The sequence below is a fragment of the Maniola jurtina genome, chromosome 18 (assembly GCF_905333055.1).
Source record: "Maniola jurtina chromosome 18, ilManJurt1.1, whole genome shotgun sequence".
Classification (NCBI taxonomy): domain Eukaryota; kingdom Metazoa; phylum Arthropoda; class Insecta; order Lepidoptera; family Nymphalidae; genus Maniola; species Maniola jurtina.
This window is the reverse complement of record NC_060046.1, coordinates 6,187,646-6,204,932: the sequence shown is the minus strand read 5'-3', so window position 1 is coordinate 6,204,932 and position 17,287 is coordinate 6,187,646. Positions and strand designations below refer to the sequence as shown.

The window sequence follows — 17,287 nt, the reverse complement described above, 5'->3', positions numbered from 1 at the left end:
GCGCATTTGCTCAAGTTGTTTGTTATTCACTATATAAAAAGAAGTGTGTAGTTCTGTCTCACTTCAGTCATTAGTGTCAACTTTACTAGTGAGAGGATATTGTGCCTACAAATTGAATTTGAAGGCACAATGAGGCTAACCCCGCGGTATGAAGGCATAATACGCAGTTGATTAAGGCTGCCCTTAAATAAGAGAAGCATACACGACGCGCGTCTAATTCGAATGCAGCCAGCAGCCTCATTCTCCACACGGCATAAAACGTTAACTGAAATATCATGGTCTAGCCTTATATGCGTACTTTTTTTCTATGTGGTGATCAAAGTTCCACTGTTTGTGTTTACACTTGTTGTTTGGATCTTAGTTTTATCCACACTTAAGTTTTATCCACACACAAACGTGCATCCGATTTCAAACTGTATAAGTATTGTGTTTTGTTATAAAAAGTAAGCAATAAGGTTAAAGTTAGTTAAATCAAGATTGCATCAAAACTAGAAGGAGACACAGCTATCATTTGTTTATTGCAACGTTGTTAAATACTTTATAAAAAGTAGCAGTAACACTCTCTCTTGAAACAATCTCGTGAACCTCGTAAAAAGCAAGGCCAACGTCTTGCGTCTTTAAAAGGTTACGCAGCGAGCTCCACTCAAGGTCTTATGAATAAACCAACTTATACATTATGTTTTTTTTTTCTTTTCAATTAGTCAAGTAGGTATGTTTTAATTAAATCTATAAAAAAAATGGAAACAAAAACTTTGTTATTTCTACGTGATTTACACGACATTTGCATAGCTATCGAATAAATTGAATGCATAGTTACCCTTGTAATTTATTTTCCTTTGTTGCACTTTTGCAATAGGTGCCTACTTATTTTTCCTCATTGGTTTACGAAATTTCTGTGATTATGATTAACCAACTCTTTATTCCTAACAAAGGAAAATGACGAAAATAGTTCTGTTCCGTAAAGATTTTCTGAGTAAAACATTACACAATGAAGCTGTAATGTTTTACTCAGAAAATCTGACAGATTGGGTATTATTTGTGGCGTTTTGGCCAGCATCCAAATAATTTACTTTGAAAGTTTTGATGCAAGATAATTATTTTTGTTTTTCCGGAAGGGTACCTAAACAAAACTCAAAACATTTAATTTCTATAATAACAACAACTTTGTTAAAATAAAATGTTTTATTTCGAGCAACGTAGTGTTTGTATTGTCACCAAAAACTTATTTTTGTTCACCATCATAAAATTGCTAGTTTTTCATAGTTTCAATGAAAATAAATCCTCCTTTTCTTTACTCTTTGAATTCTTCTGAATGAAGACCAAACACTGAAAAGTTGATAATATTAGGTGATATAAATAAATAATAATAAAATTGGCAACTTGTGTTAAATGTCAAGAAAATTATACAATTACATTAATGCTTGAGATCTCTCAAGTTACGCTCTGAACCTGAAACTGTACAAATTGTAACCCATGTAATATCTCTTGCAGAAAATAGAACTTCACATAGTGGAGGAGTACCAACGCATGCGTAACGACGCGGAGTACCAGCGCGAGAGGCGGCGAGTCAACTACCTGCACCGCAAGCTCAACCATATTAAGCGGATGGTGCACCAATACGACCAACTGGTGAGTACAAAATAGAGCTTCACATAGAGAGTAAGAAAGAGTATAAAAAAATTCAGGCATGGTGAGGCCTGACATTGTAAGCATTGTTCAGTGAAATTATGGAACACCCTTCCAGCATCAGTTTTCCCTTCCACTTTTAATATGGGTACCTTCAAGTCAAGAGTGAATAGGCAACTTCTAGGCAAGCGCGCTCAAGCTTAAGCTGCCAAGCGCACTGGACAGTCCAGTTTTAGTACAACTGATGTTGTTTAGTCGCATCTGGACGGTTGCCAACTCAGACCAGTTTGAAGACTGCCGTCCATCGAGGTGGGTGATGAATCAAATGTAGTGATGATGTGGTGTGTTGGTTGCAGCGCAACCTGAAACCGGAGCGCGTGGCGGCGGCCAGCACGACGCAGGCGTACTGACACGCGAGCTCGCCGCCCGCCCGCTGCCTCTAGTACACTAACACGCCCGAGCCGAGCCGAGCAGCACACATGTTGGACTATTCCCCTAGCTAGCACCGAGTGTCTCCCTGTGGCAGAGCCGACCGCGTCGAATGTTCAGTGCGAGCCAAATTGCAGTATTGTAAATGTGTGTATTTTAAAAAAAACGACGGTAGTTTTAAGCTTCCGTTATCGAGATTCCTATTGATGCTGCCTTAATTCGGACTGAACTCGGAACACAGTTGAAAGTATAACGATTGACTTTTGAAGTAGTATATTATGCGGATCAGTCGTCGGTGAACGGTTCTGTATATGAAGAGGATGTATTTACAGTTTGTACACACATGGGCTTTCTGCTAATTTGGTGAATGTTATATATATTGTTGTTCGGTCGGAAGTCTTTAGTTAAAAAAGGATATTGTTATATTGCAGCAAAATACATTTAGTTTTATGGTTCTTCCATTATTTTTATACGTAACGGTTAATTTGATGTGACCGATCGAGACACCAAGCGGAGGAATCTTCGCGTTGTACCGGATATGAGGGCCCATATTGAATTTTTAAGAAAACATTTATAAACCTAGCTAATTATATTATTACGTATTTTCGGACATTAAACTGTATTTAATGTATATCAAACTTTATTTTTTTACCGGGGACTTGTGTATTTCTGCGTCGATCGTGTTTAATTCAGCGGTCAACGGATGTTTTCACGTTTATATATTTATCATATTCGAAGCAGAAACATACAAAAGTTAATATTGTACCGTAATGTTATTTGCTATTGTTAGTAGTGAAAGGGTCTTGATGATCGCAAGCTACTATTCAACATTGTTAGGTCCTGAATTTGTTTTTTATCAATCGGTTTTTATAATGTAAATAACTGAAAATATTTTATATTATGATATCAAATAGTACATAATAGTCCAATAGTAAAATATTTGTTCGTCCACATTTTATTCCACTCGAATAATATTGCCGTCTGAAATTATTGTTGTCCAAGTAAATTTTGCTTATAGAGATTGTCCTTCAGTATAATTTTGCAAACAAGCCTTTAAAATTATGGATCGATTGTGGATTTCTGCAAGTTAAAAACCGGTCAAGTGCGAGTCGGACTTGCACACGAAGGGTTCCGTACCATCGTACAAGAAATAACACTTTTTTTTGTAATATAATTCGCGGCTTGCGGATTTTTCCCTTTACTTGCTACCTGCCAAATTTTATAATTCTAGGTCAACGGGACTCTATTTTCCCATTTTGAAACCCGTAAAGGTGTTCATTCCCTTAACGGGTATTGGAAGACATGACAAACAGACAGACAGGCAAGTGATCCTATGAGGATTCCTTTTTACCTCTGGAGATACGGAAATCTAAAAAAGAATATTTGACGGACGAACGGCCATTTTATAACCATAAATCATCTAGTACTGTCGCGCAATATCGTCCCTCTCGCTTGGAAGCAATCCATCCATTTTTTAACGTTGGACGTTCATTTTGTACGCGTCTTGCCCAGCTTGCATGTTGTATATAGTAACATTATATAGAAAGATTTATCACGTTCTTGTTAAATTTTTACTGTGGGTAGTGTAATATTTTCAGTTTTATTCGACTTAAATTTTGAATAATGTAATTAATAATTACGCATAATATATTAATTATCTATATAGTATTTGCTCCGTAACTCTTGGCGTGTTATTGCCGCACAAATGAAGATCTTGTTAATATCTCAGCGGCTTTAATAATCACTCATTGATGTCACAAACGCAACTCTCAAATGAGATCGCTCGTTAGTATTAGAAAACACTTGCGGCAATAACACGACAGAGCTAAATCGTCGCTTGGGTAGTAGATTTCGACCGCCATTACTAAAAGTACCATCTAAATTCTACTTCAATATTAAAGTAAAACTTTTCTAGTGTCATAATATTACAATTGGGTATTTTCCTACTTTTTAATTTGATAAATATTATTACTTTATTATAAACTAGGATAAAAATAATGACGTACGCTGAAAAAAATATTAAAATCCAACAAAGATTTACAAAGTTACAGGCATATTAATTTTGGAGTGGGAGGGTCTTCTATCCCTTTCTCGCAAAACGAAAATTTGTATGAAACCGCAGGAAGCTACTATGGCATTAGTGACGGAGTGACGTCAAAATGTTATTATCGCTATCTCTGTCTAATCTGAAATATTTAAATGCTTATAACTTTTTTGTTATTTGATCGATTTAATTAGTTTTTTCAGTTTACGTCATTATTTTTATCCTAGTTTATAATAAAGTAATAAAAAAATTAGAGTAAAATACCCTATTCAATGAAATATCTAGTTGTTAATCCTAAGTGTAATCCTAATTTAAAGCCATTGTTACTTGTGTCAACGGGTTGCAAATGTCAGTTGACTAGCTCCAGCAAAAACTAGTACCCTGTTAAATAAGCAGATAGAACAATAATAATTGATATGAATAATTACATTTTTGTCTTATATAGAAATTTGGTACCTAAGCGATGTGAAGTGGTCATAGATTTTGCCAAAATTATAAATACATTTTTATATTTAATTAGTTTTTAATTGCTATTACGTCTCGGAGTTAGCAACAACCGGCCAGTGTTGAACATCCACTAGAAGTAAGGAAATATTCTGGTCCTCTTCGGAATTACCCTCCAAATCACAATAAAAAGTAGTTATTTTTAGTCTGCATTAGGGCCTTTTGACTTTTTTATCAAATTTAATTATGTCGGGCGGGACACTTATTCCTCAACAAACGCGAATGACTTCAGTATAGTTTGTTACAAGTGGGAGTAATTGCCCTTTAGGCTCGGAACAAACGGTGACCGATTTGATAGGGAAAGTTAAGAACTTAAAAAACCCAGACAAGTTACCGGCATCATTAAATTAGATTTATCGAAAACGAGTATTTTAAACTACCATTTTAATCGTCCTAAAAATTTTAATTTATCAGTAATTTATTCCCTCCCGGAAACTCCGAATCTTGTGAAAGATTAAAGTTTTCGCAAATAAATATTATTATTGAACTTTCAGAATTTATGTCGTAAATAATATTTTATTTGGAGATCTAAAGTACTCAGTCTTTGGCCCGAGTGTAAGAAAAGCCGTCTTTCGTATTTAGTCCTAAAACTAACGTCCATATTTGAAAAATGATTTAGCGTTAAGTAATTCTGATTTTATCTCTGAAAGAAAACAAAATTTTTGTGAGTCCACTTATTTAAAAATGCATTATTTGGCTGCAAAATTGAACAATGTGGTTAATTCTGTTGTACACAATCTCTAAACTGTCTTGACGATCTAAATCTAATGCTATCCTTTTCCGCAGGAAGCATTATGAAAGGGAAAGCAATATATTTAGACCTCCCATTTTAATTTAGCTTAAAGATTGTGTAGACAGAATTAGCCACAATGGCAAGTTGAAGAAAATGAAAAAGTTTTAAATTTTTACATTAACTACTACATTTTATTACGATGATACATCTATTTAATAAAGTTATATAATTTGACTAGATACCCATATTTTTCCAAGATATGTGCAAATTATAATTTATTTCGAATAATAAATGCATTAAACTCTTGACAGTTTCAACAACTTGCCATACTACTGTAGCCTTTCAAAGTAAACTATCATTTTATTTATCTACTTAAATGAAGCCATCGTAAGAACGATTTTAGACTTTGCCTGATTTTGATGCACAATTGAAACCTCGATTAATATCAAAGATATTTACGCTATTAATTATGCATTATCAATTATATCAAGTTATAAAATTAAAATACTTGTGTAACATATCTATGTTGATCGAAAATATAGCATCAACATTAGGCAAAATTTTAAATTATGCAAGATAATTACTTCCATATATTAATGTATTTATTATACTTATTTGTTGAACTACTTAGTATATTGATATATAATATGACTTATAGTACATAATAAAAAAAGCATTTCGAGATAAGTTCACGAAACCTTGTTAATTGATGCTGTTGTTTCAGTTAATTTTAGTCAATTACTATGTCAAAAGACGTTGCTATTTCCTTATTTCCATTGATACAAGTCAATTGTTTTGTACGTAATGAAATGACACATTTTACCTAGTGTCAAGTAATCGGTCAATTCATACGAAAGTGCCCTTTGTTTGCTCACACCATTTTGTTATGATTTTATCACTTTACTCATTAAAATGCTCAATATTGTGGTCATGATATTAGATAATTAAACTTTGCTTTGAAATCTTAATTTATTTTTCTTTTCTATTTATTTTAACTTAAATAAACCCAAAATTCTACATATTGATGAATTATATTTATGCCTCTAATCGGTTTTATCGAGTGCCAACTACGTAAAACTACTTGCCCGCGCTCGCGAACGTCTCGATTGTCGAACGTACTCGATCATCACAAACTTTCTCTCTTAACGTAAGAAACTCCATTTGGTTTGATAAGAACAAATCCGTTGAAAAAATGTTATTGTTACCAGTAGTTTAAGCGTCGATTGTTTTATTATAATATATTATTACTATAAATTATTATTAATCATTTGTTTCTTAGGAGGAGGTGATGAATTCTTATGTTGAAGTCAAAACTGTTATGATTGAAGTGGACATTGTGAAAATGCATTCCATTTATCTGAACCTTTATTTAGCACTGTTCGTTGATGCACTGAGGCTCGGACGACATCTAAGCGAAGACACATTGCTTAAAGTTATGTAGAAAATTTTAGGTCATAATATTTATTACTAGATGCGCGACTTCGCCCACGTGGATAAAGATTTTATAAATCCCGTGGGAACTTTGATTTTCCAGAGTAAAAAGTAGCATGTCCGTCTCCGGGAGGCAATTTAGGTTTGTGCCAAATGCCGTCAAAATCGATTAAATGGATGGGATGTGAAAAGTTTAGAAACAGATGCACTTTTTAATTTATAATAGTAGTATGGATTTTTATATTACTATTTTATAGTAGAGTGTGCTTTAAGAGTGATGGGTATAACGACATCACGACTTTATTACTTTGAATTACGAATTTTATTGTGCCTAATAAAAAGTGGGCGATTTTTTTTTCTTTTAAAATCTTAAAGATTAGGAATACGTAATCAGTTTTATGTTTTATAATAACGTTTTCCACGTTAAAAGCCACGTAGTGATAAAAACACATTGAAAGAAAATGTACATAACCCTTAATAAAATAATTTTCTTTCAAAATGCAAGATATTATGGATAGTATAATACATATACTTACCTACTATAATCGACAATTATTAGGTGGTGTTACTTCGATTAGATGTATCCTTTGCCTTATCTTTATAAATATCGACTGTCATCTCGTTAGATATATTTCTATTTACTATTAGCTATATAAGAATGCCAATTTCTATGGCGTATACCGTGTGATCTATTATACTTAAATATTTATTAAAATAAAAGTGCATCAATTATATGACATACAATGTGCAGACCACTTTAAAATTATAACAAATTTTATATAGAAAGTTGATCTAAATGCCTTTCTAATTAAATTGATATCTGATATACTGTCACAAAGGGAGTTTATAAAATGTCGAACGTTGCTCGATTGTTACCGAATAAGTTATTAGGAGGTTGGACAGAAATATTTGTATTTTGTCATATTTATACGATTGATAATATCTCAATGAAATATCATAGTCCATTGTACAGTGTAGGCGATATTTAGAATCTAGTAAAATCAACTTTTTTCTTAAATCCTAGTTAGAGATATATTAGTAATACTAATTCCGAAATGTATATTGAACTTTGTCGCGTGACAAATGCGACTACGGCACGATTATTGTCCTTCCTATGTATGACATTAGCCAAGTCCTTAATAGTAAGTAGGTCTCAAAGTCGATCAGGTTGTGTTAACTCCCATGTATTACGAACATTAACAATGAATTTTGGCCTATTTCATTTATATATCTATCTGTGTATACGTTTCAGCCAAAGTCGTATTTGTCACGCGCGAAATCTAACACGTTATACTTAACATAGCTGATATTATAGCGGCTTAAGGCGGGCGTTACGTGAAGATCCTTACCTTACATAATTTGTTTAGATGTAGATGTTTGAGTTTGCGTATTCTGATCGAACGTTATTGTAAATTTGCTGTACAGGAATCAGAAATGGCCGCCGACGCACTTCGGGCCGACGGCGATCTCGCAAGACTCGATTTACTGAACAACTTAAATACTATGTATTATGTCGATGTAAATAGAGTACGAATAGACATTTAGACGCGTTAAGGGATATAATCGTAGTGTTTTTATTTAGTATGGATCGCTATAAAGTGTATAGAAGGACAGAGAGGGGAGTGAGTGTGCGGAGAGTGATCGCGGCGAGCGTCGGCGCGGGCCGAAGGCTCGGCGGCGGCCGAAACGATGCTGCGATATTCCTTGTGCCCCTCGAAATATCAGTGCATTATAATAATATATGAGTCAAGATGTATAGACGATGCGGTAGTGTTATTGTGTATAGTGTTTATACTAGCTCGAGTCAGGCGGAGACCGATCTTGCCAGCCGGTTCGAGCGAACGACGACTAGCTATGAATCCTGACATCGGCTCACGTTAATTAGCTTTTAAATATTTCATCAAAATATAAAATACACAAAAAAAAATGGATATAAATTTCTCGACCAAGTGCTGGTTGTTTTTAAATTATTAAAATGTAAAAAAAATTAGATTATAAAAACAAAGTATAGGTACAATTTATGAATTATACTTTTCTTTTTGGCATTTCGTGTATTTAACAGTGGAAGGGACTTGGCTTTTTGCTACTCAGAAGTCAACTATACATATTATATTATATACTTATTTCTGTACAGTTTCAAGTTAGAGCATTCATCAAACGTTGAATGTTCCTTTTGTGATTTTATTTTGCTCATGTCCTCTTCCATTGCTTAAGTTTTTGTTTCGTCAACTGTCTAATTCTATAATTTGTTAAGGCAGGGTAATGCAGATATGAGAAGAGGTACTTTTTTTATTTTAAAGTAGATTGATGATTTGTTTGAACGTTTCAATTGAGTTGATTTAATCCATTCAATGGAATTTGTATTGTTATGAAAGGAGCAAGAGTTTGTTGTTTTTTTAATTAAGTCATTTTGAATTTCGAAGATTAATGAGGCAGCAATTAGTTGATTATGTATGTTTGTCAAGTTACCACAAAGGCAATAGTCAGCTTGAGGCTCTCTTTGGCAGTGTCCACTTTATGAAGTGCGAGTGAAAAGCAAGCAGTGTTCACACAGTATATAAAGCTGAAGAGAGATTGTGAAGAGTATTGTTATAAAAGGTACCTATTCAACATCTGGATGTACAGACTAACTCACCCGAGAGTCAGGCAGTGTTGCTACAATTTGCATTTATGCCAACTTCATTTAAGTTTGTGTTATGGGATCAGTGCCAAAATTTTCTCCCTTCTTATTTAGCTCAAAAATATGCAATTGATAGCATGCTTGAAAAATCAACTGAGTTAATTGTTTAGTTAGTCTGCCATTTTGTGAATATTTTGTTTTGATAGTAATATGTAAATCTTTTATAATATATTTGTTTACAATAAATAAATGACAACATTATGAATAAATGAAATTGTATTTTCCATTTAAACTGAAGAAAAAATATAAAAAGAATAATATGCAATGATATTGGCTGTTTTATTTTTGAATTATTTAATATTATGCATGCAGTTAACTACAACCCTGTCTAAATCCTAATATATACAGCTTGACCATTCCTGCTAACTTCACTCACAACTTTGTATCGTCAAACTATTATAGTGAAGTTAGTAGGAGTTGTCAGTCTGTGCCTATAAGCATTTAGACGGTAGAGCTAATTAATTACCATACCTCTTCAAGGATAGCATACAGTTAATTTTCACAGTAGAAGTTAATCATTATAAGACACCTACAGAATGACCGGGATCCTAATTATATAACCCGGTAATTCGGTAGCTTCAGTGGTCAGAAAACAGATACCTTGTCAAACGAAGTTAGTGAATACAAGTGTATATTAATCATAGATATATTAATATAACACCACCGACAAGTGAAGGTTACAGTAACTAGGAAAGAGCTGATAACTTTCAAACGGCTGAACTGATTTCTTGGATTATAGCTAAGAACACTATGAAGCCACCTTTCAAACAAAAAAAAAAAAAACAAAATCGGTTCATTAGTTTAGGCATAGACGTACAATTTTCGCTTCGCTCAAGCTACGATGCCACAGACAGATAGGTTGTTACGGCTATACTCACGTTTTTAGCCCGACTAGTTTCGAACCCAGCCAGGGTCCTTTTTCATAGGGACATTTTTAACAATTGGCAGTCACTATTTCTCAAATGGTTTTTAAAATGTAAACCTAATAGGTATAGGTAGTACGCGATAGGTAGAGATGGCAATCTGGGCATCCGTCCGCCTCATACCTCGATTGCCATCTCGACTTGTCGCATACTATAGGCAAATTTATTTGTACTATACTATAACTAAAGACTGGTATGGTGTGCAAAATAGGTAGGTAGTCTAATCTGAACACGATCATAGCTGGGCTCATGTATTTAATACTTATTATGTCCAATTCCTTCTAATTATATTTTATCAATGTAAGTAGATACCTAATAAGTATATCACTCGAGAGGGTAGGGAAACCAAAAATTTAACAAACCTTGTCACAGATTGACCAACTTGAATTTGATATTTCCCGCCACTAAAATGCAAAAGATAGAGCTAGAATCTAGAGCCATAAAACATATTAAAAAATAACTTTTCTATAAGGAACTCACAGGTAAAACAAAAAATAAGGTGTAATGGTGCCGCCAGACGCTTGCAACACACAGCAAACAACAAGCACGGTTGAACCCAGACCTAGAATAGTGATCTGTGACCCAGAGCCGTAAACTCCATAATGCATAGATGTAAAAAACAAAAATAACCATAATCCATACATTTTTTTTTTACTCTCTCATCTGGCTTTACAAAGATTAGCCAATGTCAAGTTTGTAGTTATTTGTAACAAGTCAGTTAAACTATACAAGTATGGACCCGGTCTGTACTGGCGCTCGCTGACATACGCACGGCACCCCCTTAGAGCGCTTTCCAGACAGTTTTAGCAAAAAAAAAACACTCCAAAAAGGCAGAGCACACCCGCCAGCTAACACCAACACAGACGAAGTCCATCCATAGAGTATAACCAATTAACCAAGTATATCGTATAGTGATTATATACTCTGTGATGCCAGTTGAAAAAAAATTGTCGCTCAGTGTAAGAAAAAATGTATAAAAATTACCAAAAGAAGTTTAATTAAATATTTACATGAAAACTTTAGTTGCATTGGTATTGTATACTTAAATCCGAATTGAAGATGATTCATTTCAAGGATAATAAAAACAAATCGGCCCTGAGTACAAGATGGGCACAAATGTCGAAACAGGAACAAATCATCGAGAAAAAGAAGATGGAAATCCAAGCAAAGTTAGAGGCTCAGAAACAGGCCGCAGCCCTCGCGGCTCAGGCAAAGCTATCTAAGTATAAAATTTATTAATATTGCTAGAGCTATCTTCTTTTTCTAACTTGCTTCTGGTATATTACTTACCATAGCACCTATCTATGCTTGTTCTTATTTACATTCCACAAGTCATCTATCCTTCGCAAGCATGTGCCTTCGGAGTATATGGGCCAACACACTGCACTACCTATGGCACCATAACATCTGTATTTCTAACAAATTGATTTGGTGTGTTGTGTTATTGGTGCTAATTCAATTATACAGAATCCTTAAATTCAATTCAAAAGTATCTTCCTATACAGAAAGTTGGATAGCTCTGTTACGGTGTAGGAACTGTTAGGAAGTAAATAACGGTATTGCATGATAATGTTTCAGATTTATTATGGACCTTCTTACGATACTTGTTAATACAACAATGTAACATATTTTTATCCTTCACAGCCCTACTGCTAAAGAAGAGACAGGTTCAGCTAACATATTCTCCAATGATGGTAGTTTCATGAGTCAATATAAAGCTCTTCTCGATAAGCAAAGCAAAGAAAAACAAGAAAAAGATGCAAAAGAAAAACAAGAAACTGATGAGAGTAAAAGAATAAAAAATGAGAGTAAGCCAAAACCTGCCGTAGTTGCTAAGAAAGAGATTCATGAAGCTGTAGAAAATTATAATCAGACTTTAGAGAGAAAGCCTGAAAGAGGTTCTAGGTAATAAAATAATCACTAATAAGAGTAAATCACTCACATCTACCACAATTTTTTATCTGAATATATTGTCATTTCAGAGATAGGCATAGACGGTGGAATGACAGAGGAAGAAACAGAGGTCACAGTCCTTTGACTCCGGTCATAGAAGACAGAAAAAAGATGCATGATAATACAAATATACCATCTTTAATGCAGCTGAGTGTTAGACCCCCAGACGATGACTCTCCCCCGCCCGGCGCACATCATCAATGGAATTCTCACGATGCCTCATCTAACGATGGCTATGATTATGACAGACAACAAGATGACTCTTATGATGGCCAAGAATCTGATTCTGGGCGAATGGGTTCAGATCCTATGAGTCTAATGGGACCAGGACCAATGGTTCCTGGACAAATAGGACATGGAGCTATGGGACCCGGGTCAATGGGACCTGGATTAATGGGACCGGGACCAATAGGGCCTGGGCCAATGGGGCCTGGATTGATGGGACCTGGTCCTATGGGTTTTGGACCAATAGGACCTGGTCCAATGGGTCCAGGACCGATGGGACCTGGGCCAATGCCACCCGGGTCTATGCCGCCAGGGTCTAACATGGGACCGGGATCTGGTTCGGGTCCTAATATGGGTCCTGGTCCTATGATGGGGCCTAATCCCAATATGCCACCATATAATATGGGTGGACCTCCGAATTTTCCAATGCCTCCAAATTTTATGGGACCTAATGGTCCATGTGGTACAATGCCTCCTAACATGTGTGGTCCTGATGTTCGAGGACCTGGACCGAATGGCCCTATGCCACCATTTTTCCCTCCATTTTCCAACAATCAAATGCCTGGTCCACCAAATTCAATGTGCCCACCAAACTCAATGAACCCATCAATTGGACCAAATGGTCCAAACTTTGGCCCACAGCCTCCCTTCAGGCCCGGAGGTCCCAACTTTGGGCCTAATGGCCCGCCTAATATGTGCCCACCCAACATGCCATTCATGCCACAAGGCCAAATGCATCAAAATTCTTTATCATCAAACACACACTCAGAGACTAAACCATTAGATAACATACCTCCACCTGAGCCCATGAAACTGCAAAATATACCACCTCCAATGCCGATGCCTCTCAACCACATCCCAAAACCAAAGGACATGAAGCCAGGAAACATACCAGCTCCTCCAAACTCACAAGGTAAACATTCACGATGCATAGTCATTATTTTACCTGCCTTTGTACTACAATTGTCCTATTTATTTAATTTGTATAAAGGTACAAAGGCTTTGGAGAACAAGAAATATAATAAAATCTAAATCAAGTTCTGGGATGGTAAAAATTTAAAATACATGGTTTTTTTTTGTATTCTCGATCACCCACCCATTTTATCTTTGACATAATAATGTGAAATTGCACTTTATTAATTACTTATTATTCTTGAATTTGAAGGAATGGATTGCTCGAAACTATGCATTTCAAAAAATTACCATCACAAAATTTGTACTTAGTATGTTTTATGAAAAGCTCAATACAGTTTTTTTTTTACATAAAATTCAAGGGTTTAAAAAAAATTCTGATTAAGGAAATAGAAATTACATTATGATGTTCATTCCTGGTGTATTGAGCTTTGTGGGCTACTTGGTATAGTTATAAGCAAACTTTTTGGTCGCTGTGAAGGTCGAGCACGTGGACATGTATTCTTTACTTTTAGCTCGATATTTGTGTATGTATTTGTGTTGTGTATGCTTTTCTCTCTCTCTCTCTCCTTCCTGGGTTTCTTTTCTGTACTTAGACGTAGTTGTCCGTAGTATGTGAGACCTCTGGCTACCTGTTGGATCACTCCAGCCAGCCTAACATGCCACACAGGTTTGTGATGTAACCACAAATTCGTTGTTTTCGGATTTTCCCCTTTACTTGTGCTGTAAGACATTGTTAATGCCCTAGATTCTAGGTCAATGGAAGGTACATAGGTTTTGATTCCCTTGACAAGTCTTGACAGACAGACAATTGGTTTTCAATCCGGATACAACGATAACGAATTGCAGTGGCACATCCGTTTCACTTCACCGGGTGTACTATTTTTTGACGGCATCACAAATGCTTCAAAGTTGAAAAATCCTTGTTTGGGTATCTACAATTGGACTAAGGTTCCACTAATGACTTTCACCTGTCTGATATTATAAGAGTAAATATTCGTCAGTATGACATTTTTTTAAGCAAAGCTTCCGTTTCGGACATTAGGTATGCACTCGAATTCCGAGGAAGGAAAAAAATCGTCACTGTCAGCGCCGCCGAAATTCTCTTTCTCATAGTTCCCTTCATCCCTGTTGATCATTTTGTATGTCTGCCTGGCGTTGTTGCCATAGGCTTGAAGACGCAAACACTGGGCACTAGCTATTCCCTCAAGTTTATAGTTCCCTTCACCCCTGCTGGTTATTTTGTATGGCTGGCCAGCGTTTTTGCCATAGACTTCGAGACGCCAACATTGTGAGCACTAGCTATTTCCTCATGCTCATAGTTCCCTTCACCCCCGCTGGTTATTTTGTATGTCTGACCGTTGTTGCCATAGACTTGAGACGCCAACATTTTGAGCACTAGCTATTTACTCATGCTCATAGTTCCCTTCATCCCTGCTGGGCATTTTGTATGTGTGGCCGATTGAGCACGAAAACGCTGTGAGCACTAGCTATTTTCTCATGCTCATAGTTCCCTTCTCTGCTGGGCTCTAGCCGACACTACGGTTGTTGGTTTAACCAGTAGGTCGCTTCCGGGAAACCTGCATCAATCATTATTATAATCGCAATTGTTGTGATTGGCTGATCTTTTGGTATTCTTAGTGCAACAATGCATTGTAGCGAGCATCAACCAATCAGAGTGGATTGCGATTGTTACACTTTAGCTGTCATTTTTATAATCGCGCATTGTTAACCTGTTAGCGACCTCAAAGTTTGGCGGTAGCTATGGCCAGGCTTGCAGCCGCGCGTGCTCCACACATTGCTGACCCGTGGTGTGCAGTTCTCTCTGCAGATGCGATGCCGGCGCCCGCGCAGCGCGTCGCCGCCGAGGTGGCGGCCAACGGCGATCACTGGGAAAACGTGCTGAAAGCTATACACTCACAAGACCAAAATTTGTGGTAATGCCACTTAAGGCCCGATCCGATTACCGAACTGAAGGAGGATACGTGCTGTATTCATTTTTATATTACATACCTACCAAATGGATAAGCATCCGTTATGGAACAGTGTTGCGTTATTCATTTATTGAATTCCTATATTGTTTTTTTTGTGTTAGTTACAGAGGAGTGTAGTCGAGTCTTTTTATAACTACCTAAACTCAGCTTTATGTACTTTAATACGGTTGAAATTAATATACTGAAAACAAATCGCGCATGGGATTGCCACGCGCCACCGCCTTTATGTGAAAAAATACAGCTGAGTTTGAGTTTGTATCAAAAAAATCGCTGCGCTTTGCCTCTCTCAGTGTGCTTTGCGCCATAGATAGTATAATATCGCTTTGAAGAAATTGCGATAAAGGCGATCAAACATCTTATCTACGTATAGTTACAATACTAATTACTTAACAAAACTTAATTACTTATCAAAATCACAAAATTATTTTTGCAAAAATTGTAGTCATCTTATGTAAAACAACTTGTTCTCACATACAAGTTGTTTTATAATAAATAAAATTTTGTATTGTGTTACAGAACGATAAATCTAACAATATGTGCAAAAAACTGACACCAATCATATAATTAAGTAAAAATCTCTCAGATTCTCATATAGTTGGGTATATAATTTATATTTATCTGAAACAATAGTACAATAGGACATGTATTATATTGTACAAAATCTCTAGACTGAAATTGACTGGTCTAACGGCCGTTTATAATCAATCTATATGCAATTTGTCAATAAGTTTAAGTAATTTAATGACAGTTTGCAGATAGAGCAAAAGCACTCTAATGGTAACTACTATAATTCAATTTCTTCAGTAATAATAACTGAGTTTGGTAACTTAGCAACACTGTTCTATAAATACCTTTCCAGGATAAATAAACTTAATTGAAAAGCATCCTTTATTATAATCCTCAGTTGGCGATAGATTAATTATGTCTTACAATTCCAGGTTCCTTCATAACACCAACTCGAACGAGTACAAGGCGTATAGGAGTCTCGTAATAAAACTACGGAATGAAGGCTCGTTTGATAGGAAACCTGAGGTGAACCCAGAAGATAAATATGAGCCCGAGTTCTCTTTGGAGGATGATGATAGCAATGATCACAGGGCTATAAAGGAGGAAAGTAACAACAGGTTAGTTGTAAATATAACTTCATAGTACTAGTCCTTTTACTAAGGGCCTTTGCTCATGAATGAGATTCATTTCCGCGACGTCGCATACATTTCTTGCAATCCATACTTAATATAAATGCGAAAGTGTGTCTGTCTGCTACCTTTTCACGGCCCAACAGTTTAACCGATTCTGAGGAAAGTACAGGGTCACCTTATATCCCGAGGACGGACATAGGCTACTTTTTATCCCGGAAAATCAAAGAGTTTCCTAGGGATTCCTAAAAACCCATCCGCTTAACCGATTTATATGAAATTTGGTACCAAGGTAGCTTGCGTTCCTGTAATTGACATAGGCATTTTATCCCGGAAAATCAAACAGTTCCCACGGGATCTTTAAAAACATAAATCCACGCGGACGAAGTCGCGGGCATCCTCTAGTAGTCATATACAGTTGTGGTCATATAATTAAGAACGATTATTTAAAGATCATTATTTTTTTAATAAACTAGTATAACTCAATGCATGTATTATTTTTCATATCTTTTGGTATCACAAAACTTTTCCATATTATTAGTGTATTCATTTATATACATTATTATTTAATAAATTAACAGATACATTTATTACATTAGATCTGAATCTTGTGCTACTACTGACTGGCTGGTCACATAATTAAGAACGCTGAACTGTTCATTTTTTTATTCAAGTTTAAATAGAGAACCTCAGTGGT

General features: G+C 35.7%; 2 protein-coding genes across 3 annotated transcripts in view; both read left to right on the top strand.

Moving 5' to 3' along the window:
- Window positions 1-2,710, top strand: part of LOC123874431 (RNA polymerase II elongation factor Ell) — a 63,770-nt gene extending 61,060 nt beyond the window's left edge. Inside the window, exons 12-13 of one of the 2 annotated variants that reach the window (XM_045919757.1) lie at window positions 1,492-1,629; window positions 1,983-2,710. In XM_045919757.1, the coding sequence (XP_045775713.1) occupies window positions 1,492-1,629; window positions 1,983-2,036 (192 nt within the window). In that variant the 3' untranslated portion in view covers window positions 2,037-2,710. The other variant, XM_045919758.1, reaches the window with a different exon arrangement.
- A 2,774-nt stretch (window positions 2,711-5,484) lies between these two features.
- LOC123874438 overlaps window positions 5,485-17,287 on the top strand; it is an 83,471-nt gene continuing 71,668 nt past the window's right edge. Inside the window, exons 1-6 of the mRNA XM_045919766.1 lie at window positions 5,485-5,530; window positions 11,389-11,593; window positions 12,015-12,275; window positions 12,353-13,461; window positions 15,280-15,397; window positions 16,393-16,578. Of these exons, the coding sequence (XP_045775722.1) occupies window positions 11,430-11,593; window positions 12,015-12,275; window positions 12,353-13,461; window positions 15,280-15,397; window positions 16,393-16,578 (1,838 nt within the window). The 5' untranslated portion in view covers window positions 5,485-5,530; window positions 11,389-11,429. The remainder of the gene's footprint in view (window positions 5,531-11,388; window positions 11,594-12,014; window positions 12,276-12,352; window positions 13,462-15,279; window positions 15,398-16,392; window positions 16,579-17,287) is intronic.